At 50.9% G+C, this 21,415-nt stretch overlaps 1 protein-coding gene across 1 annotated transcript; it reads right to left on the bottom strand.

The window, feature by feature from the left end:
- Positions 1 to 16,886: 16,886 nt before the first annotated feature.
- LOC135875179 (lymphocyte antigen 6E-like) lies at positions 16,887 to 20,987 on the bottom strand. Its single transcript, XM_065400173.1, has 3 exons — positions 20,936 to 20,987; positions 17,443 to 17,562; positions 16,887 to 17,047 (listed from the first exon to the last, which is right to left on the bottom strand). The coding sequence occupies exons 1-3, from the start codon at positions 20,985 to 20,987 to the stop codon at positions 16,887 to 16,889; spliced, it is 333 nt and encodes a 110-aa protein (XP_065256245.1).
- Between the last annotated feature and the right edge of the window lie 428 nt (positions 20,988 to 21,415).

Below are 21,415 nucleotides of genomic sequence, written 5' to 3'. Positions count from 1 at the left end.
AGATCCTACTAAACCGCGAATCCACAGTCTCTGAAAACACCGAGTCTACTCCACAAGGCTCAGCAATAGAACACCGTGCTGATCCCCCATTTTCTGAGGAAGTCCGGCATGCCAAAACCCAGACAAAAAAATTACAAGGCACCAGGCCCAGACAGCATCCCAGCTGAGGTTTTTAAAGCTGGTGGAACAATGTTCCAGCACAAACTTCTTTTTTTTTTTAAATATATAATGGAGATATCCTATCTCCTAGAACTGGAAGGGACCTTGAAAGGTCATCAAGTCCAGCCCCCTGCCTTCACTAGCAGGACTAAGTACTGATTTTGCCCCAGATCCCTAAGTGGCCCCCTCAAGGATTGAACTCACAACCCTGGGTTTAGCAGGCCAATGCTCAAACCACTGAGCTATCCCTCCCCAAGTTGACTTTACCAACTCCTCAACAAAATCTGGATCTGTGAAGAAATTCCACCTGACTAATAATGCCAACATTGTTACAATATTCAAAAAAGGAGACAAATCTTTGTGCAGAGACTACAGAGGTATTGCCCTCCTCTCCATCGCAGGGAAGATCCTTGCTTGAATCCTACTAAACTGCCCTTTCCCCCGTGCCAAAGAACTTCTCCCCAAATCACAGTGTGGGTTCAGGCCGGCCCGAGGTACAACTGACATGATGTTTGTGGCACGACAGTTTCAGGAGAAGTGCAGAGAGCATCACCAGGAAATGTTCATGGCATTCATGACCTAACCAAGGGCTTTCACTATCGATCGTGATGCTCTATGGAAGGTGCCATGAGGTTTGGCTGTCCACAGAAATTCATTTCCATCATCAAACTATTCCATGAAGAGATGACTGCCACCATTCTGTGCAACAGCTCAGAGACCAAACCACTCATCATTCGCACCAGTGTCAAGCAGGGCTGTGTCATTGCTCCAACACTCTTCTCCATTTACCTGTCCGTGACTCTGATTCTCATCCGTGACTGCCTTCCTGATGGAATTGGGATTGAGTATCGTATGGATGGTCAACTCCTCAATCTCTGACATTTCCAAACAAAATCTAAGATCACAAGAATTGGCATCACCAACCTTCAGCATGCAGATGACTGCGTCATTCTTGCACACACAGAGGCCAACCTGCAAAATACCCTAAATCTTTCTGCAGATGCCTATCACAGCCTGGGTCTCTCTCTCAACATCGGGAAAACCAAGGTACTCTACCAGCCCTCACCTGCACAAACGTACTCCACAAATCACCATCAGTGGAGAACCCCTGGAAAATGTGGACCATTTTCCCTACCTTGACAGCCACCTCTCCCAAACAGCCAGCACTGACACAGACATTGATTATAGGATCTGCTGTGCCAGCACATTGTTTGGAAGACTACTCAAATGAGTCTTCAATGATAGGGATCTGCAAACAGGCCGCCAGATCTTGGTTTACAAGGCAGTTGTCATCCCCACCCTTCTCTATGGGTGTGAGCCCTGGGTAACCTACAGACGACATCTCAAGCACCTGGAATGGTTCCGGCAGCGCTGCCTCAGGAGGATTATCAGGATCAGCTGGGAAGACAGACACAGTAACATCAGCGTTCTCTCTGCAGCCAACATCAGCAGTATAGAAGCGCAGGTCATGAAACATCAACTCCGCTGGGCTGGCCATTGTGTACATAAGCCTGACACTCGCCTCCCAAAGCAAGTTCTCTTCTCTCAGTTAAGTCAGGGAAGAAGGGCTCGCAGAGGGCAGCGGAAGCGTTTCAAAGTCATACTGAAAGTACATCTTTAAAAGAGAGGCTTCAACTCAACAAACTGGGAGGACTCGGACCTGAACAGAACACCCTGCCACAGCCCCAGTCTCATTAGCCTTATTAAAAACTGAGGCAAAGTATTCATTTAGGTGTTGGGCCATACCTAGATTATATTTCAGCTCCACCCTTGTCCTCAGTATTTAGTGGTCCCACTTCTTCTTTCCCTGTTTTATTTTATTTATGTGGCCAAAGAACCTTCTACTATTGGTTTTAATTTCTTTTGCAAGGTCCAGCTCTGCTTGGCTTCTGGCAGTTCTCACTTTTTCCCTACACTTTCTGACATCCAAGAGGTAGCTTTTTCTGCGGATCCATCCCTTCTCCCATTCCTTGTAGGCTTTTTGCTTTCTCTTAATAGCCTGTTTGAGCTGCTTGTTCATCCTGTTTGGTCTGCAACGCTTCTCTGTGAGTATTTCCCTTTGCTTGGAATCTGGGGTCCAGTTAATTTCTGTAATTTTGACTTAAAGTAATTCCAAGTCTCCTCCACTTCCAGATCCTTGACTTCTTCAGTTCAGTCAACTTCCCCTAGCTAATTTTTTAAGTACACCCTTTTGAAATCAAGGACCCTAGTTTGTGACCTGTTTTTGATGATCCTTCCATTTATTTTAAACTGAATTAGTTCATGATCACTTGAACCAAAGGTGATCTCTACAGCCAGTACTTCTATGAGGTCCGCGCTACTTACCAATACTAAATCTAAAATGGTATCGCCTCTTGTTGATTCAGTGACTATTTAGTGAAGAAATCTGTCAGCGATCACATCCAGGGATATCTGGGCCCTACCATTATTAGTAGCACTTGTCCTCCAGTCTATAGCTGGGAAATTAAGGTCTCCCATAAACACACAATTCCCAGCAGTATTTATTTAATTAAAAATAGCCAGATCAGCTCTTGGTGGTCTGTAGCAAACCCCAAGCACTATCCCAATGGAGCTGCTGTTACCATTCTTCCCCAAAGTGATTTCGCCCCAGACAGACTCCATTTTATCCATTCCATCACTTCTAATTTCTTTAATTTACCTCGTCATTAATGTACCATGCTACTTTGCTGCCTTTTACCTTTCCTTCTGTCTTTTCTGAACAGCACATACCCTTCAATCCCTGTACTCCAGTCATGACTACTATTCCACCATGTTTCCATTATCCCAATAATATCTGGTTTCACCACCTCCACCAGTACTTCCAGTTCCTCCAGTTTGTTACCCAGGCTCCTTGCATTGATGTGCAGACATTTTAGTTGTTTCTGCTTGGCCTTGCTGCAATTTCTCACCAGATTTACTGCCTGTATCACCTACCTGAGGGTTAGTGTCATTGGTATTGACGCTATCTTTCCTCCCATTGTCCAGTCTTCTACTCTCTGTTGTTCCTTTCTCCATTGCTGTAGCCTCTTTTCCTTGGTTTTCCTCCCTCTCAATATTAGAATCAGGCATGGAAATTGCATGAGCATCTCCCCCGAATTCCTAGTTTAAAGCTCTTTTAATTGATTGTACCAACGTGTATCCAAGAAGTCTATTTCGCTCCCCACTCAGATGGGGTCCATCCCATGAGAACCGTCCTCTGTCCGTGAATGCATCCCAGTGGTCGCACATCCAAAAGCCCTCCTTATACACCAGGGCCTGAGTCATATATTCCCAAATATCCTGTAGAAAATTCCCCCTCAGATCTGCGCTGATGGATTTACAGCCCTTTCATTCACTTTCTGTGACTATTCGTACAATTTATTTCTCAAGAATGTTCCCAGAAAGTGAAGTTGTTGCAAATATTCGTGCAGATGAATCCACATAGCATGTGGTTATCTTGAGAGTCGGTTGCGAGCTAGACGGCTGTCCAATCAGGGGCCAGAAATAATACAATGTGATTTTAGGTGACCAATCACTCAACACAAGCGCCGAGTTTGAATAGTAGAGGCGGACAGTGTGGGACGGCGTGGCCCATGGGCTGAAATCCCCCACAGAGATTCACTGAGCCACTGCGAACAGCAGAAGAATGAGTAAAAACAAACACACAGTCTGTGTGCAAACAACTCTGAACTCACCCAATGAAGGGGGAGTTGTGAACTGTTCACCTAGATCTGACCTCAGATACATGCAGGATGTTAGCATGAGACAGGGCCATGGTTTGACCCTGGCTGACCTGCTACAGGACTAGGGTGACCAGACAGCAAGTATGAAAAATCGGGACAGAGGTGGGGGGGGGTAATAGAGGCCCATATAAGAAAAAGCCCTGAATATTGGGACTATCCTTATAAAATCGGGACATCTGGTCACGCTGTACAGGACTGAAATGTTTAAGCCATGTTGGAGACAACTGCATTTGTATTTGTAATGTAGATGGAGCCCTAAAAACGTATTTCTAGAAGGGTTTTTTTAAGTTCCCTATTGTCACCGGGGAGGCAGGGCATTGGGGGGATGGATGGAGAATTTCTCTCTCTGATGGAGAGAGCAGCCCACAAAGTTCTCCTCCTCCTTCCTGGGTCCAAACTAGACCCAAAGGAATGTCCTCTCTTTTCCATTGTGGTAAACAAGCCACCCAGCACAGTGTCAGCTGGCTGTTGTGTTTCTTCACACAGCGCAAAATCCATCTGACTTCAGTCTGAGATGAGTTTAAGAGGGAGGAAATCACAACAGGAAGGGCTTCTCCAGGAGAGAGCACGGTGTGCGTCACCTCTGGAACAGGCGGCAGCAACTCTGCAGACAAAATGGCTGCTGTTTCCACCTGGGCAGGATTCTTCACATAGGAAACCAAATGCAGCAACCCTTCAACGTACATGGCCCTGGCCGCTCCTTTGCATTTCTTCCCTTTCTGAGCAACAGCAGGGCCCTCTAGTGTAATGACCCTGCACTGCTACCCCAGCCACTTCGTTCCATTTCCCTGAAGCCCTGATGGATTAATTTGTAGACCGTGGCTGTTCCTGAGTTTCAGCTGGACCTAATTCTGATGAGTGGTAGGTGCCTTCAGAGTATTTCTATATGTGATTACGCTGTCATCTGGCTGGGAAGCCCTTTCCAAAGGGTGACATCTGGCAGGTCAGGGACAACATCGGCCATCTCAGTGTTTCCCCATTGTACCCTCCCTGGCGCCTGAAACCTTTGACTACAGCAAGCCATCATGCCATGTCGCTATGAGTTACCACAGGCTTACACCTCTTTTGTTACCGGGATTTGAGCTGAGCATGGCAAGTTTGGGCAAAAACTTGGGCAGGAAGGGAAGGGCCCTGACAAACCACACTGACTCTGTCCAGACAAAAAATTATTACCATAAGGAAACAGTTGGTTTAGAGGATTCTTGGAAACAATGGGCAGAGAACAGTATCTTGAAGAAACAACAAGGAGTCTGGTGGCACCTTAAAGACTAACAGATTTATTTGGGCATAAGCTTTCGTGGGTAAAAACCTCACTTCTTCGGATGCATAGAGTATCTTGAAGAGTTTTCAGAGGAACTGAAATCATAGATAACTGAATATGTTCCAAAGCAATAGAGATGCTATGGGGGACTGAGGAATTAGCCAGCCAATAAATAGATGAGAGGTGGGCAAACTACAGCCCATGGGCCACATCCGGCCCACAGGACCATCTTGCCCGGCCCTTGAGCTCCTGGCCGAGGAGGCTAGACCCTGGCTCCTCCCCTTGCTGTCCCCCCCCACTCCCCTGCAGCCTCAGCTTGCCGTGCCACCAGTGCTCGGGACAGCAGGGCTGCAAGAGATGCCGGCCTGCCCTGGTGCTTTAGACTGCGTGGTGGCATGGCTGGCTCCAGCCAGGCAGCACGGCTGCCTGTCCTGGTGCTCTGAGCAGCATGGTAACGGGGCGGGGAGCGTCGGGGTTGGATAAGGGGCAGAAGGTCCCGGGGGGGGCAGTCAGTGGACAGGGAGCAGAGGGTGGTTGGATGGGGCAGAGGTTCAGAGGGGTGCGGTCAGGGGACAGGGAATGGGGGGGTTGGATAGGCGTGGGAATCCTGGGGGGCCTGTCAGAGGGCGGGGGTGTGGATAGGGGTCGGGGCAGTCAGGGGACAGGGAGCGGGTGGGGGTTGGATAGGGCAGGGGGTCCTGGGGGGCAGTTAGGGGCGGGGGGTCCCGGGAGGGGGCGGTCAGGGGAAAAGGAGCAGGGGGGGTTGGATGGGTCGGGGGTTCTGAGGGGGGTGGGAAGTGGGAGGGGGCGGATAGGGGGCGGGGACCAGGCTGTTTGGGGAGGCACAGCCTTCCCTACCCGGCCCTCCATACAGTTTCGGAACCCCGATGTGGCCCTCGGGCCAAAAAGTTTGCCCACCCCTGAAATAGATAGAAGGCCATTGTCTATAATAAGGGCAAAGGGTGTGGATCAGCACACTAAGTATAATAACTTGGCTTAGTATGTCCTGTCATGTGTCCCCATGGTGTTTGGCTCCCTGGTGACGATAACCACCTGCTATTTAACACAGTTGAAGGGGCTTGTACTTTGAATGCAGAAGGTCCCAGGTTCAAGCCCCCTGGTGTCTATAGATACCATACAGAGCTGTGATTCGTTACACAAGTAGCTCCTTTCCCAAAGTGGGACCAATTCTATACAGCCTGGGGAGAGCTTCTGTGTAGCCCATAGGACTACCTTGCCTTCATTATATTCAGCAGTCATCCAAGGAACCTACAGGCCTGTATCCTGTCAGACATTAGCTTCAGCAGTTAGCATGAGGCCTGGGACCTTTGGTGATTTCCATGGCAGCCAAGGAGACTCAGAACCTCTTAGTAAGTGCCCAGCACCACTCAGGATTGGGCCCTAAGCCAGTCTCATTCAAACACCCCCCCCCCCCCCGCCCCCCATACACACGTTCAGGGGCCCAAGAGCAGGTGGAAGGACCTTGATCGGAAGTTCTGTCTACCGGCAGAGGGAGGGCTAATGACAGGATTGTTCCAGCCCGGAAGCTGAACACAGATCATCATCCCAGGGCGAGGGAAGCAGCATCGCTCTGGCCTGGTCTCCTGGGGCCTGCGGGCAAGTCTGAGGTATCCCAGCAGGTCTGAGGGGCAGCTCAGCAGCATTGTGTCAATTGCTTTGCGTCGCTCTGCTGCCCGTAGTGCCCGCTGTGCGTCCCCTCATGCTGCAAATAAGCCATTTTCCACCACTACCACTGCACGACTCACCGCACTCAGCAGCCCTGGGGCTGGGCTCATCCGCCTGTGAGTTAGAGCAGCCTCAGAACTGCTCTAGATTATGCCTGACTGTCAATGGCCTTAAGGGGATGTTCCACATAGCCACGTAGGCACTCCCCAGCCACACTCCTCTCCCCCTGGGATCACCTGGAAACCAGGAGGGAAGGGCCATACAAGTCACTATGGCATCTTTGAGTCACCCACAATCCCCCTCCCCACGCCCAGAAGGAATCTTCCATGGGACAGAACCACTGGCTTTCCAGCTGCTTTGCACCACCCAAAGCAGCACAAGTCAACGGTAGCGGGGCCCAAGATCCGGCCCAAGGTTGTGAAGGTAGCACAACCTATTTGCTTGTGATTATTGTATTTGCATTAGCTAACAAACAATAATTCCTCCAGGCTGAAGCCATAGCAACGAAAACAGGAACAGAAACAATTCCATACGCCTGCTCTGGCTGAGTCAATATGAGGGAGTCCCCTCAACTGCCAGAATGTTCTAGATCTTACCACATCAGCGTTCCAGTCACACAAGTCCTTTTGTATTTCACCACAGAGGGTGCAAAGTGATGCTCATTTATATAACTCTAATGCCTCAAGGCATCATTGTGCTAGGTACTGTACAAATACATTGTAGTGAGCCACAGTCCCTACCCTGAAAAGCTTACAAACGAAATCAGTACAACAGACCGAGGGTGTATTGTAATCCTCATTTTATAGATGGGGAAATGAGGCCCAGAGAGGCTAAGGCCCAGACCCTCAAAGATATTTAGGTATTTCACCCCCATTGATTTCAATGGGACTCAGGTGCCTAAATAACTCTGAGGATCTAGATCAGAGGTCCCCAAACTGTGGGGTGCTCCCCCCGGGGGAGTGTGGAGGAATGTTCGGGGGGCATAGCTAAGGCCCGGGCCAGCCCCCACAACCCCCACAGGCTACACTCCTGGCCTTGGTCCCAGCTGCCAGCCCCACGCCAGGGGCTATGCTCCCAGGGTCCCAGCTACCAGCCCCGCACCCATGGCTCCACTCCCGGGGCTCTGGCTGTCGGCCTCGGCCCCCAGTCAGGACTCCACTGCCAGCCCCGCCCCTGCCCCCAGCTGTGGCCCCAGCCTCGGCCCCCTTACTCCTGTCCATCCCCCCTCCCCGGAGCCACATCCCCACTCCAGCCCCACAGGGAGTGCAGACAGGGGTAAGAGGGGCGTGACCCTGAAAAATTTGGGGACCACTGATCTAGACCTAAGTGACCTGCCCAAGGTCAGCCAGGGAGTCTGTAGCAGAGTCAGGAATTGAACCCAGGGGTCCTGAGTCCCCGCCCAGTGCTGTAATCAAAAGATCATCCTTCCCCTCTAGGTGTTTCATAGATATAAGAAAACAAAACCTCTGCCCCATTCTGGCTCACGACCAGTAAATGCACCAGACCATGGGGGACCAGAGGGAATAGCGAGCAGGGATCCACCCCCAGGGGGCCAGGTGGAAACGTGCTAGGGATTCCCCCCCCTTTTTAAATTTGCCTTGTTGCATTACTCGTTAACTGGCTTTTGTTCGCTACAATGGCCAGGTGCAGACGCAGCAATGGAGGAACTGCTAAAAGCATAGCCGGTTGGTTTTGCCTACGCTTGTGATTTGATATGAAAAATGTTCAAGAGACCAAATAACCAAGCTCGGTCAATGTGTTGTCTAAAGACAAAGTAGCACAATGCAGAAAAGAAAGCGTGAACACCATACCAATCCTTCTGGGAAGCTTGTGTCTGCAGTGTGCAGTTCCTCTTACCCAGGGGAGCTTCAAAGTATGCCCCCAAAATTACCGGTCCCTAGATTTATATCAGCTGTTGATGAGCTAAAAGCGCTCTGTCTGCCACTTACGACTGACATTTATCCATCAGCTTTTTAGCTTGTTTCCCAGTCCTTATCTCGGATTTGCATACTACATTCCAAACCAGTTGCCTGTGAAAGTCCCTCCCTAGCTTGTACCAGGGCAGGACATCCATGTATCTTGCCTTTGACAGGTTTCCTATCTGCCTATGCCAAATGCTGAGTTGTGCAATGCTGGTATTCAGGGATTTATACCGTAGCCTAAGAGAGCAAGCGTGAACAAATCACAATTTAGCATGGCTACCCAATGCCCGTGTTCAATATAATCTATTCCATATTAGTACCCTACCCATAACACCTATTCCTGTGTGTGAGTGTGTATAGAACTTACGTGCACTGGCTGACAGAGGGCGCCGCTGGAGTTAGTGGAGTTCAGTGACGGGACGCTAGAGGAAAGAAGTGAGTTTTAAAGAGCGAGAACTGTGGTTGCCAGGTGGCTGGGAGAGGAGAGACTCTCTTCATGTGTAAAAGGATTGGTGAAAGGTGTGAAGGTATTTGGTATGAGTCTTTGATTCTCAGGCCGGGGCAGTTAGCAGATCCCAAGAACCCCATGTTGGCCTGCGGCTTGGATGCAAGAAACAGGCAAGTATCCATCTTGGTGGTTGCAGTGGAGAGGGTCCATGCCCCACTTTGGTGCAGCCACGTGGTTGCAATCTGGCATCCTGGCTGGAAAGCTGAGGGCCTGGAACCAGATCTCTGGAGCAACCGCCTGCAAGCACTCTGCTCTTAAAGGGGCAGTAGCATGTTAGGGGCTTTCCCTTCACCCCCTCCCCTGGTTCTTTTCACGCAGACAGAAAGCAGACTGGAAATCCGAAGTGCAGCCAATGCGATGTTTATTGGGGTTAGTTTCAAGCAAGCATATCCATGGCTCTGACACTGCAGAGCCTTTACCCATGTCCCCGTTCCCTAGTCCCACCTCCTCCTTCCTAGCAGGCCCAAATATACCTGTAGTGCACACCCCTAGTCCAACCGCTTACAACTTATGGTCATGTTCCGTTTTGGAGGGTCATGAGCCTGGGGTCTTGGTACCACCTCTTTTGTATCCCATGGGAGGGGTAAGGAATGTTGTTATGTATTGGCCAAGGCCAGGCTTTTCTTTGGCTCTTAGTGTTTCTTATGCCTCCCCCACCTCCCATTGCCCCTCCTGACTGGTTGCTTGCCCTTGGCTTGAGAAAAGAGCCAGGCCGCCTTTCAGTGTATGCTCGTATAGTACACCCCCACCATACCCTGTGACACTTTTAACTCAGTCCCTTAGCTCTTCTCATTGTACTAACAAACCCATCTGGCTGGGCAGAAGCAACACACGGTGCCTTTGTTCTTCGTTCACACGTGTTAGTAGGGATGTAAGAGTCAGACCCAAACTTCTATCTCAAGCTAACAAACAGGCCTATGTACTGACACAGCACCATATTGTGCGGCTGCATGGAGAGCTCCCCAGCCCCCAGAGTAGATCAGCAAAGCTGGCCGTGCAGCCAGACCACGAGGTTTTTCCACCAGCCGCAGTAAAAGAGCCCCTTCCCTAAAAGACGTGCGAGTGTGCAGGCATCGGAGACCCGCCCGAGCTCCAGCCTGTAGGCTGGGCCCTGTGCGTTCTGCTGTTCTATTTAGCAGAGTTGAGCACTTTGCTGGAATCCCGTGGTTTAGCGGCGGAATCTGCTGTTTTGCTGCAGCCAGCTGCCTGGCTTCCGGGTCCTGGTGCAGTGCCTTAGCCACCAGGCCCTCTACCGCGCTCTGCGTCAATAACCAAATGGCCCCAAAGAGCAGGGAAAATGGCCCATTTGGCCACGTGGCCTTTAGTAAACTCCTCCTCCTGATCCACTCAGCCAGTTGTGCCCCCTGCAGCAGGCCTATGCAAGGCCATGGGCTCTCCCCCAAGTGCAGCATGGGGTACCACTGTGGTCAGGTGGCATCTTCAAGGGGGCAGGCACATGTTCATCATTGTGCTGTATTGAAAACCGTGTTAAAATGACAAGCAATCGTTTTACATTGGAAAGGGTTTCCTGGTCTTGCTTGTAGGCTAGGGTTCTCCGAGGGAAGCATGCAATCTGGGTCCTCAAGAGTCTGCAAAACAGCAGTCTGGAGCGAAGTGGGGGGAGTTGTGCCTTGCTGCATTAGGGAGCAGCCTGCTTTGTCTCTCTCTGTATTTGGTTGCAGTGTGTTAGATTTCTGGATTCTAAGAAATAAAGTAGTGTTGCATTGCAACTAGGGCTGTCCAGTGATTAAAAAGATTAATCACGATTAATCGCGCAGTTAAACAAGAATAAAATACCATTTATATAAATATTTTTGGATGTTTTCCACATTTTCAAATGTATTGCATTTTTACAGTGCAAATATTTGTAATAAAAATAAGATAAAGTGAGCACTGTATACTCTGTATTCTGTGTTGTAATTGAAATCAATATATTTGAAAATATAGAAAAACATCCAAAATATTTAATAAATTTCAATTGGTATTCTATTGTTTAACAGTGTGATTAAAACTGCAATTAATCGCGATTAAGTTTTTAAATCACAATTAAATTTTTTTGCGTTAATCGCGTGCGTTAACTGCGATTAATCGACAGCCCTAGTTGCAACCTTTCAGGAATTCATAGATTCATAGATTCCGAGGCCAGAAGGGGCCCTGATCTCCTCTATAACAGAGTCCAGAGAACTTCCCCAAAACAATTCCTGGAGCAGACCCTTTAGAAAGACATCCAAACGTGATTGAAAAATTGTCGGTGATGGGGAATCCACCAGGAAGGATCCGTGGTAAATTGTTCCAATGGTTAATTACCCTCGCTGTTAAAAAAATAAAATAAAAAATAAAATTGCACCTTATTTCCAATCTGAATAGGTCTAGCTTCAATTTCCAGTCATTGGATCGTGTTAGATCTTTCTCTGCTAGATTGTAGAGCCAATTATGAAATATTTGTTTCCCATGTAGGTACTTATAGGAAGAGGCACTTTGGGAAGAGGGGTTGTCTAACTGTCTGTGTGTATGATGTGAACCTGCAGGAATGGGGCGGGGGGGGGCAGGAAGCCATGGCCCCATCACTTTTAAAAGGGCACAAGGGTAGGCGCTCTGGGAGAAGGGGCAGCGCGAAGGTGGGGGCTGCGGGAGAAGGAGCGGCACAGGAAGGCAGGGCCATGGTTCGGACGCCGATGCCATCCCCCCAAACTTTAAGGGAGCTTCCACCGCTCCTGTGTGAACATAACAAACATCAGCCTCAGGTCTGCCACACAAATGGATCAAATGCTTCTCCTAGCCTGGCTGGCCTCCTTCTGGCTGCTGCAGATCTCTGCTGGCATCACGCATGTTCCAGGAACCTTTCCTTGTGCCAGTTCTGCTACTCTGTTCCCCTACTGCCTATGCCTTGCTGAACGCCCCACGAGTCAGTGTAGGATTCCGTCTGCAAACAGCCCGTATTAAGAAGCTTTGTTTCACAAACCAGTCACTATTTGGTAACATCAGCTCCCCCTCGTGGAGTTCTGCTTGGTTTTTAGTTATACTCCTTTGGCTCCAGCTAATCTCAATTTTCAAGGGGAAGGTTTTTCTCCTGGAAAATGCCACTTTGTTGAAATCGAAACTTTCTGCGGGAACATGTCGATTTTGGCCACATTTAATTTGGGGGGGGGGAATGGAAACATAGCATTCGGGGAATATCAAACCATTCCATTGTTGGCATTTTTGGAATGGAATATTTGGCTTTTCGGTCAGAAATTTGTTTATAAAAATAGAAATATTTTTAAAGGTCAAAATCCAGCCCTTTTGACCGTATCAAAACGAAACCTTTCAATTGATCCCAAACTAATTTTTTTCAAAAATTCCGTTTAGTGGGACATCTCGGTTTTTCGTTCCAGTTTGGAATGAATTTTTTTTCAAGATGTCAGGATATTCCGCAGAACAGAAACTCCGGTTCTGGACCAGTTCTGCTCTGGAGGGGAAAGTCTCTCTTCCCTGATCAGACAGTTCTGCTCTGGAGGGGAAAGTCTCTCTTCCCTGATCAGACAGGTCCTTCAATCTGTGTTTCCATTGCATATCAGATGCAGCGTGGCATTTAAAGCCATCTTTCTCATAGACTTTAAGACCACAAGGGACCATCGTGATCAGCTAGTCTGACCTCCTGCACATCACAGGACCTCACCCACCCACTCTTGTAATTGGCCCAGACCTTCTGGCTGAGTTACTGACATCCTCAAAGCTTGATTTAAAGACTTCAAGTTCCAGAGAGTTCACCATTTACTCCAGTTCAAACCAGCAAATGACCCATGCCCCATGCTGCAGAGGAAGGGAAACCCCCCTCCAGGGTGTCTAGCAATCTGACACGGGGAAAATTCCTTCCTGACCCCAAATATAGCGATCTATTAGACCCTGAGCATATGCACAAGACCCACCAGCCAGACACCTGGGAAAGGATTCTCTGGAGTAACTCAGAGCCTTGCCCATCTAGTGTCCCATCACCGGCCGTTGAGGATATTTGCTGCTAGCAGTCGCAGATCGGCTCACGCCATTGTAGGCAGTCCCATCATACCCTCCTCTCCATAAACTTATCAAACTCAGTCTTGAAACACGTTCGGGTTTTTTGCCCCCCCAGCTCCCCTTGGAAAGCTGCTCCAGAACTTCACTCCTCATCTGACCCATCCTCCAGCCCAGAGGCGCCGACTTTCTAATATGCCTGGGGGTTCTTGATCCCCATTCTGTCCCAGACCTCGCAGGCTAGAAGAACAATACCTTGTACTTTTCCATTCAGTGGACAGCTACTTTCCATCTTGTGATCTCCAAGCACTTTGCAAATGTCAGGGCGAATTCAGCCTTGTGCAGGAAGCCGGCAAAAAGCCTCAGCACCACTTCAGTCCCACTTAAGCCTTCAAAATAGGCATTTTATAAATGGGGAAACTGACGCACAGAGCTTTACCCTATAACAGAACCCAGATCTCCTGGCTCCTACGCCTGTTCCTTAACCACCAAAGTCTCTTTGATCCCAGTTTAAATTCAGTAGTTAAAGCTAGTGTCTCCTATGCTGAGAGCCACTTGTTGCCGATGGTGTGACATGGGAGGGATATACTGGCAAGGAGCCAGTTACAGTTCTCTGATTTCATGGACCAATCTGCACTGGCTTTGGCCTGGGCCTTTGTGTGAGCTACAGCAGCTTAGTGGCTACTCTAATTTATGCCAGCTAGCTGTGGAGCCTATGGGATCATACACCAGGTGAAGATTGGTGGACTCTAGTTGCCCCTTCTTGCCCCCAACACACCAATTACACTGGAGAGGGGCGGACAATGTAAGAGCTGCCTATGATGGCTTTATGTCAGCTGTGTTCCCCCAACTAGGGGAGTTTTCAGCTGGACCATCGCAGTCAGATTCTAGCAGCTTAAGCAGTACATAGGAGCCAATATTCAGAAGAGAACCTGGCCTTTTGTCTTTAAATACGCCCATACCTGTTTTCTTTATGTGATACTGATGACGGCTTGAAAGAATCACAGAGAAACTTCTTTTCAGCGAAGAAAAAATGATTTTTAATGACAATCTACCAAACAAAACCTGACCAGTTAATAGTTCTAGGACAAGTATCCTCCAGTGCTATCAAATGTTGGTTGCATTTATTATCTGTCACACACATGGGATTCCACCGAGTTTTTGCAGAGGGGCACAGTGCGAGGCTACAAATGGTATGCTGTAAAAGATACAGAAAACACCTGACGCTCAAACATTGTATGGTGAGTAAATTAAAGCATTCAATCATAAAGAGCAATGTCAGAGGGAGAGGGAGGTTAACTGCTTCAGGGAAGGGAGAAAAATGTGCATTATTAGATGATGTTTCAAAGAGATTATGGGCTGATGCACAGATAAAGGATGGCTGTTCCACATGGCAGAATCTGTGGCGAAGAAGCCACTCACGCCAACAGCTGGGTGATGGTGACAAGGGCCAGAAAGGCCAGTGTTAGGGGAATGGAGGGAGCCAAAAGGGGAGCAGACTGATGAGAGAGAGCGAATCCCGGAAGATTCCTGCTATACAGAATCATAATCCAGCTTAACTAGGAGTCATTTATTAAAGTAGACAGCTACAATCCCAGACACAAAGAAACAGGCTTCCACGCAACTCAGGTCCTCTCTTTGTCTCCCTTGTTTACCAGGGGCCCTCCCTCAGTTTGCAACTGTGCACAACACAGAGAGACATCTAGTGGCAGAATAACTTATTGCAGGAAAACATGTTACAGATGGGGGGGGGGGGGTTTACCCACCAGGAGGGCAATTTTGAACAGGGTCCTGAAATTAATGGGGAGCCCAGGGAGTTGTTTGAGAATGCAGACGGTGAGCTCACACATCTTGCAGAGGAGAAGCCAGCATATCCTGGAGTCCTGGCGGCTCGGATTTGGGAAGGGAGGGAATTGTACAAGTCCAGGCAAAAGAGGAGGTGGGATTTCAGCAGAACAGGGGTCGAGGCAGCAGCTGGGTGGCAGTGGGAAGATCTGCAGATGTGGGAAGAGAAGGAGGGCCCAGGGTCTAGGATCGTGGATATGAACAGAAGAGCCAAAAGAGAAGTGTGGGTCAAAGAAGGAGCGAGAGGGGCAGAGCTTGGCTTGGCAATGCAGCTCTTTCCCAAGGGGGAGCACAGCTGTCTTGGAGGCCCTGTCTGTCCAGGAGATGGTGCTGAATCTGGGAGTCTGCCCGCTCAAGGCACGCAGAGAGGGGGACGACGGAGGGGTTAAAAATGCATGCAGAGAAGTGCCTCTATATAAAAAGTGTCACCACAGCTAAACAGGAAGTGGCTGAGAGGGAAGCGGGAGCTTGGCCAAGAGGAAGAGGCGTAACTGGATGTGGAGAGAGAGGTGTGATTGTGGGCAGAGGCGCTCTGACAGAAGAGAGCCAGGGATGGCTGCCTGGCTAAGGCAATGGGGTCGGAAGAGGTAGAATGATCCACAGGGCTGGAAGCTGCCCGGAGGTGAAGTCTGAGGCCCAGGCACTTGGTTGTAATAATAATAACCCTCCCTAGTGCTTCTCCCACGCTTTCCATCCGTCGATCTCAAAGCGCCTTGCATAGGAGCTCAGTCCTATTGTCCCCTGTTTACAGATGTGGAAGCAACTTGCCCAGAGTCACCCAGCAGGCCAGGGGCAGTGCTGGGAACAGAAGCCAGGGCTTCTGAGTCCCAGTCCAGAACCTTCTAGCAGGCCACACTGCCTCTCCTGCTACAATGAACCTGGGGCCAGGATTTGAAAATCGGGGTAAGGGGATGCTCCCTTCACCAGAAGCAGACAGTGAAGGGCTGGGGAGAGTCTCATAATTTTGCCTACGAATTTTAATTCCTTTTTCACCATTGAGATTGCAACCAATGTGACATGCCCCATCGTGATAGACTCAAAGAGCTCAAGCGAGGTAGCGTAACAAAGAGAAGGTTCGGGGGTGACTTGATCACAGTCTAAAAGTTCCTGCCTGGGGAGCAAATATTTAATAATGGGATCTTCGCTCTAGCAGAGAAGGGTCTAACACGATCCGATGGCTGGAAGTTGAAGCTAGACCAATTCAGACTGGAGAGCAGGTGTACATTTTTAACAGTGAGAGTAATTAGTCATTGGATCAATTTACCAAGGGTCATGGTGGATTTTCCATCACTGGCAAGTTTTAAATCGTGAGGGGAGGTTATTCTAAAAGCTCTGCTCTAGGAATTATTTGGGGGGCAGTTCCTTGGCCTGTGTTATCCGAGTGTAACACTGACTAGAAATGTCTGTAGGAAAGGAAATATTATAGAAACTGGCTGGGATTGCACCAGAACCCCTTTCTGCAGAATATCACTCAGTGTCCTCCTGCCTCACCTGGCCATAGGTGGCAGCGCCGTTCAGCCCGGTCCAACGCCTAAAACCGCACAGTAGAAGACGCCGCGTCTTCCAAGAGCTGTGCCAGGTAACAGAACCCCAGTGTGAAAGGCAACAGAGAAGCTAATGGTTCAGAAGTTTTGGGGCAAAGCCTGGCTGATAGGATACTTCGTTAACCCCAATGCACAGAAGGTGTCGGTCTCTTGCTGGCGAAATCTGAGCAGGTTCTTCAGGGTTAAAGCCCCTCTTTTCCCAGCACATCACAGTCCAGCTCTAAGAAAGGCCCCAATCCTCTTACCCCATCACTGAGGAGGACCTGGCTTGGGTGCCGGCTTCCCACTCACGTTGCACAAGGAGGTCTTGCAGCAGGTAGTGGAGTAGGAGGCTAAGCCCAGGTTTATATTGAACTCTGGGCAGGTTGGGGAGCATTTCTTGGTGATTCGCCTCCTGGCTGTCCACATGCCTTAACCAAGGAGAAGAAAGAGAAAACTATTATTAAAAGGTCGCTCTCTGAGGTCTGAGAGCCAGTGCAGGAAAGGATTTAGATCTGATCTTCAGGAGTCTCTAGGAGACTACAGTAACATTATCTCCCCATTCACCTCTCTCTCAACCTTCCCATCCCCCTCTCTCATTGGGATCTGGATTTCATACCCCACAAAGGTTGGGGTGTTTGAACCAGGGGTGCTCATTCAGCCCCGTAAAGTTCTCCACCTTCCTAACATACGTCTCCTGCGAGGTCAATAAATCCTAGACCCGTCCCCTAGCAAAAGCCACTATGAAAAATGTGTACAAAACCCCACTGTTCTCCACTCTCCGGCAGTTATTCCCTAGTTCCCAGTCAGCGATCCTGGCACGTACCAATCCCAGCATAACCAACAGTCGTCAGGCAGTACTTGTCCGCAGCCGAGCACTTTGTGACCTTCAGACAGCTCCAGTTGCTGGATTGGTTTTCGCACACGAAGCACCACAGCGAGTCAGCTGTGGAAGGGAGACACGGAGGAGTTAGACATGTATAGTGGTGTGGCCACTCCAGCAGCCCAGCTCTCTCATTTACTGTAGTGTCCGCCAGGAGTTAGCCCACTGACGCCCGTGAGGTGAGAGGAGAACCACAGTTCTAAATCGATCCACCCACCCTGCAACAACTGCCCTTCAGCCGTGCTCCCAAACTGTAGTAAAACTACCCTCTCACACTGGATCTGGGGGTAGGGAAAGCGTTCAGTGCGTCGTACCACCAGAGCAAAACTGAGAGAAAAGGTGTCCTTGTGGTTACAGGCAGAGGAAGCCAGGAGAGACAGGTTCTTCCATGAACTTTGTTTGTGACCATCGCTGAAGCACTAAGAGCTGATTGGAAGCTCAGTGAGGACCATGGTCGTCTTTCCATTGACGCCCGCAGGCTTTGGATCAGAGGCTTTCATTTCTCTGCCTCTCAGTTGGCCAGCTGTAAAATGAGGCTAATAATGCTCATTTTCACCCATCTATTGCCTGGCTTGCCTGTTTAGATTGTAAGCTCTCTGTGAGGAGGTTTATAAGCCCCATCCTGCCACGCCAATAAGGGATTAAGAGACGGAGTAGACACCTCCTCAGCTGTGAATTATTGGCAGGCCACCAACAGCTGGTAAGAGCCTGCGGCCCACGCAGAAGGGGTCTGCCAGGGAGTCTGAGGGGACACTGTATCGGCTCAAACCGGCAGGAAGCGGCTCAAGGAGGAGCTGCTCTGCGAAAGTGGGCTGGAGGGAGGTGAGGAATACAGTGACCTGGCCAGAAGGCTGAGTTCTGAGATGGGGCAACTCACTGCAGGCTCTGTGGGGCTTTCAACGGGGGGTACTGAATCAAAGAGGCTGCCACATCCCCACCTAGCCACAAGGGGGTGCACTCTCTGGTGAGCGACCCCCTCCACGCTCTCACTATGTACCTGTGCAACGCCTGGCACGAGGGGGCTCTGCCAGGGCCGCCCAGAGGGGGGGCAAGTGGGGCAATTTGCCCCGGGCCCCGCAGGGGCCCCCACGAGTATGTGGGAGGCTCCCCCCCCGCCTCTGTCTTCCCCCATCCCCCGGCGTCTCAGCTGGTAAGGGGGCAGGGCTGCGAGCTGCAGCCGAGCGGCGGGAGCTCAGGCCCTGCTGGAGACAACACGCTGCTGCAGCGCTGTCCGGGGCCGCTCCTGGACGCGGTGCGCTGAGGCTCCGGGAGAGGGGGGAAGTGGCATGGTAAGGGGCCGGGGCCGGGCACCCCCCGACCCCATCCTCCCCACAGCCCTGACCCCCAGCTCCGAGCCCAGCCCCTCTGAGCCAGACACCCCCCGACCCCATCCTCCCCACAGCCCTGACCCCCAGCTCTGAGCCCAGCCCCTCTGAGCCAGACAGCCCCCAACCCCATCCTCCCCACAGCCCTGACCCCCAGCTCTGAGCCCAGCCCCTCTGAGCTGGGCACCTCCTCGACCCCATCCCCCCCCACATACCAGACCCCCAGCTCTGAGCCCAGCCCCTCTGAACTGGACACCCCTCGACCCCATCCCCCCCACAGCCCTGACCCCAGCTCCGAGCCCAGCCCCTCTGAGCCGGGTACCCCCCTGACCCCATCACCCCCACAGCCCTGCCCCCCAGCTCTGAGCCCACCCTCTCTAAGCCGGACACCCCCCTGACCCCATCTCCCCACAGCCCTGAGCCCAGCCCCTGTGAGCTGGGCACCCCCCAACCCAGAGCCCAGCTCCCCACCCAGCCCTGAGCAACAGCAGCGCCACCCCCAGGCAGCGACAGCCCATTGGCACCAACCATCACCATCACCCAGCAACAGCCCATTATGTAATTGCAAATGGATACATACCATTAAAGCATTTAATGGTTTTAAATAATGTATTTCGTGTATTTTCAGATTATTAAAAATTAATTTTTGAATGTATTTCACTGGTTATGTTTTACATTTCCAAATACATGTTACTATAGTATTGCAACTTTTTTTTTATGGAAGGGGCCCCCGAAATTGCTTTGCCCCAGGCCCCCTGAATCCTCTTGGCGGCCCTGGGCTCTGCCCTAGGTTGGCATCTCTAGGTGCGACTGTATAATAGAAATAATCAAAATACCAAAACAAACCCGCTCGGACACCTAACCAAACCAAAGCCCACTAGAACCACCCACAGGGCTGCAGCAAAAACCCCCTTAACATCACCGTACCGACCGGAAAAAGAAATGATGTGAACTAACTAGACAGCTGCATGCACCCAGGGTAGGGTGACCAGACAGCAAATGTGAAAAATCGGGACGGGGGGTGGGGCCTATATAAGAAAAAGACCCAAAAATCGGGACGGTCCCTATAACATCGGGACATCTGGTCACCCTAGCCAAGGGCCACACACTGAAGTCAATAGGAGATTTGCCAGTGACTTGAACAGGAATAGAGTCAGCCGCCAAGCCAGAATTAATATGCAGCAGCGTCTGGCTTTGTGCCCTGCGCTTAGCCCACAGAAGCTATTAAACAATGCTGGGTTTGAGTTATCGGCGCACAGAAACCTCCCTGAAAAACGCCCTTCTCGGGGATGAGGGTGGCAACGTCTTCCTCTTCCCCCCATCAAAAACGTTCACTTCCAGGCTGAGCTTGAGCCTTGGAACCCCGTCGGCTCACAGGAGACTGAGAGCAGGGCTTTCCCACAGCACCACCCGCCGCATGTGCTATGACAGTGCCTCATATCTTTGTTGCTAGCCCAGAGGTGAAGATCATAGAATATCAGGGTTGGAAGGGACCTCAGGAGGTCATCTAGTCCAACCCCCTGTTCAAAGGGGGACCAATCCCCAGACAGATTTTTGCCCCAGCTTCCTAAATGCCCCTCTCAAGGATTGAACTCACAACCCTGGGTTTAGCAGGCCAATGCTCAAACCACTGAGCTATCCCTCCCCCCTGATGTGCCCCTGATTCCCCATCTTCTGGATGGGGTCGTACAGGGGCCACAAAATCCACGAAAACCCTTTGCTGGGCTGGGGGATGTTACACCTGGGGGGGCAGGGGGAGGGGATTTGGGTCCTGCCCCTGCGGGATGGGTGCCCCTGGAGAAGCAGCTCCTGCCCCCAGAAGTGTAACGGAGGTGGGGGGAGTTGGGTGCTGCCCCTGGGTTGTGGGAGATCACAGCAGCGTATCTTGTACTGCAGGACTGGCCTGGCTCCCTGCTCCAACCCACTGGCTCTCACCACGGCGCACCCGTGGGGCCCTGCCACCAAGCTGCCCCGCCCCCTTCCTTGCCCTGGTGCTGCCGGTCCCCTAGCTGGGCCGGGCTGGGTCTGGTGGGCCGGCAGCATCCCCTGGGCCCCCAGTTGCTCAGGATCTTGTTTGTCTAGCAGCCCAGGAGCCTCTCTCGACGTCTCACCTTGCTGTGCGCACAGGACGACGGCCAACAAGACAGCCAGGACAACCTTCATCTTCCCTGGATCTTGGCAGCGTCCTGATGTGAGCAGCTTCTCCCGGGGCAGGATATAAATCTCCCTGCTTGGATTCGGTGACTAGGGAGACAGCAATTTTGAAGGCTGGGTCCCGCTGGGCTGGGACAACGCTGGGGTTGGGAGGGGCGGAATGTGCGTGGGAGGCTCGGTTCTGTCTCGCCCTGCACTGGCAGGGTGGTGTGATGGGCCCGGTGCAGAGTGAAAGGTCCTGGCCCTTGATTGCTTTTGTTTCCATATGTCACCCTTCTGCCAGGAGCCACCAGGGCCGGGTTCAGTGTGTACGGGTTCCTCTGAGCATTACAAAAGAGAATTGGGTCGAGCCCACACCCAGTCATCTGGGAAAACAATGCACCAGACTCAGGCACTTTTAGGAAGCAATTTTGCCCCACTCGCAAGCACAGAATCTG

This window comes from Emys orbicularis, chromosome 2 (assembly GCF_028017835.1).
Source record: "Emys orbicularis isolate rEmyOrb1 chromosome 2, rEmyOrb1.hap1, whole genome shotgun sequence".
Taxonomy (NCBI): Eukaryota; Metazoa; Chordata; order Testudines; family Emydidae; genus Emys; species Emys orbicularis.
The sequence above is the reverse complement of the archived record's forward strand: the minus strand, read 5'-3'. Positions and strand labels throughout refer to the sequence as shown.

Bases quoted from the DNA above. Each gene is read 5' to 3' on its own strand.
- LOC135875179 (XM_065400173.1), bottom strand. From the start codon at position 20,987: ATGAAGGTTGTCCTGGCTGTCTTGTTGGCCGTCGTCCTGTGCGCACAG. The intron at 17,563-20,935 runs GTGAGACGTCGA...TCCCTTCCACAG, and splicing joins CGTCCTGTGCGCACAGCAAG to CTGACTCGCTGTGGTGCTTC. The intron at 17,048-17,442 runs GTACGTGCCAGG...TCCTTGGTTAAG, and splicing joins TGTTGGTTATGCTGGGATTG to GCATGTGGACAGCCAGGAGG.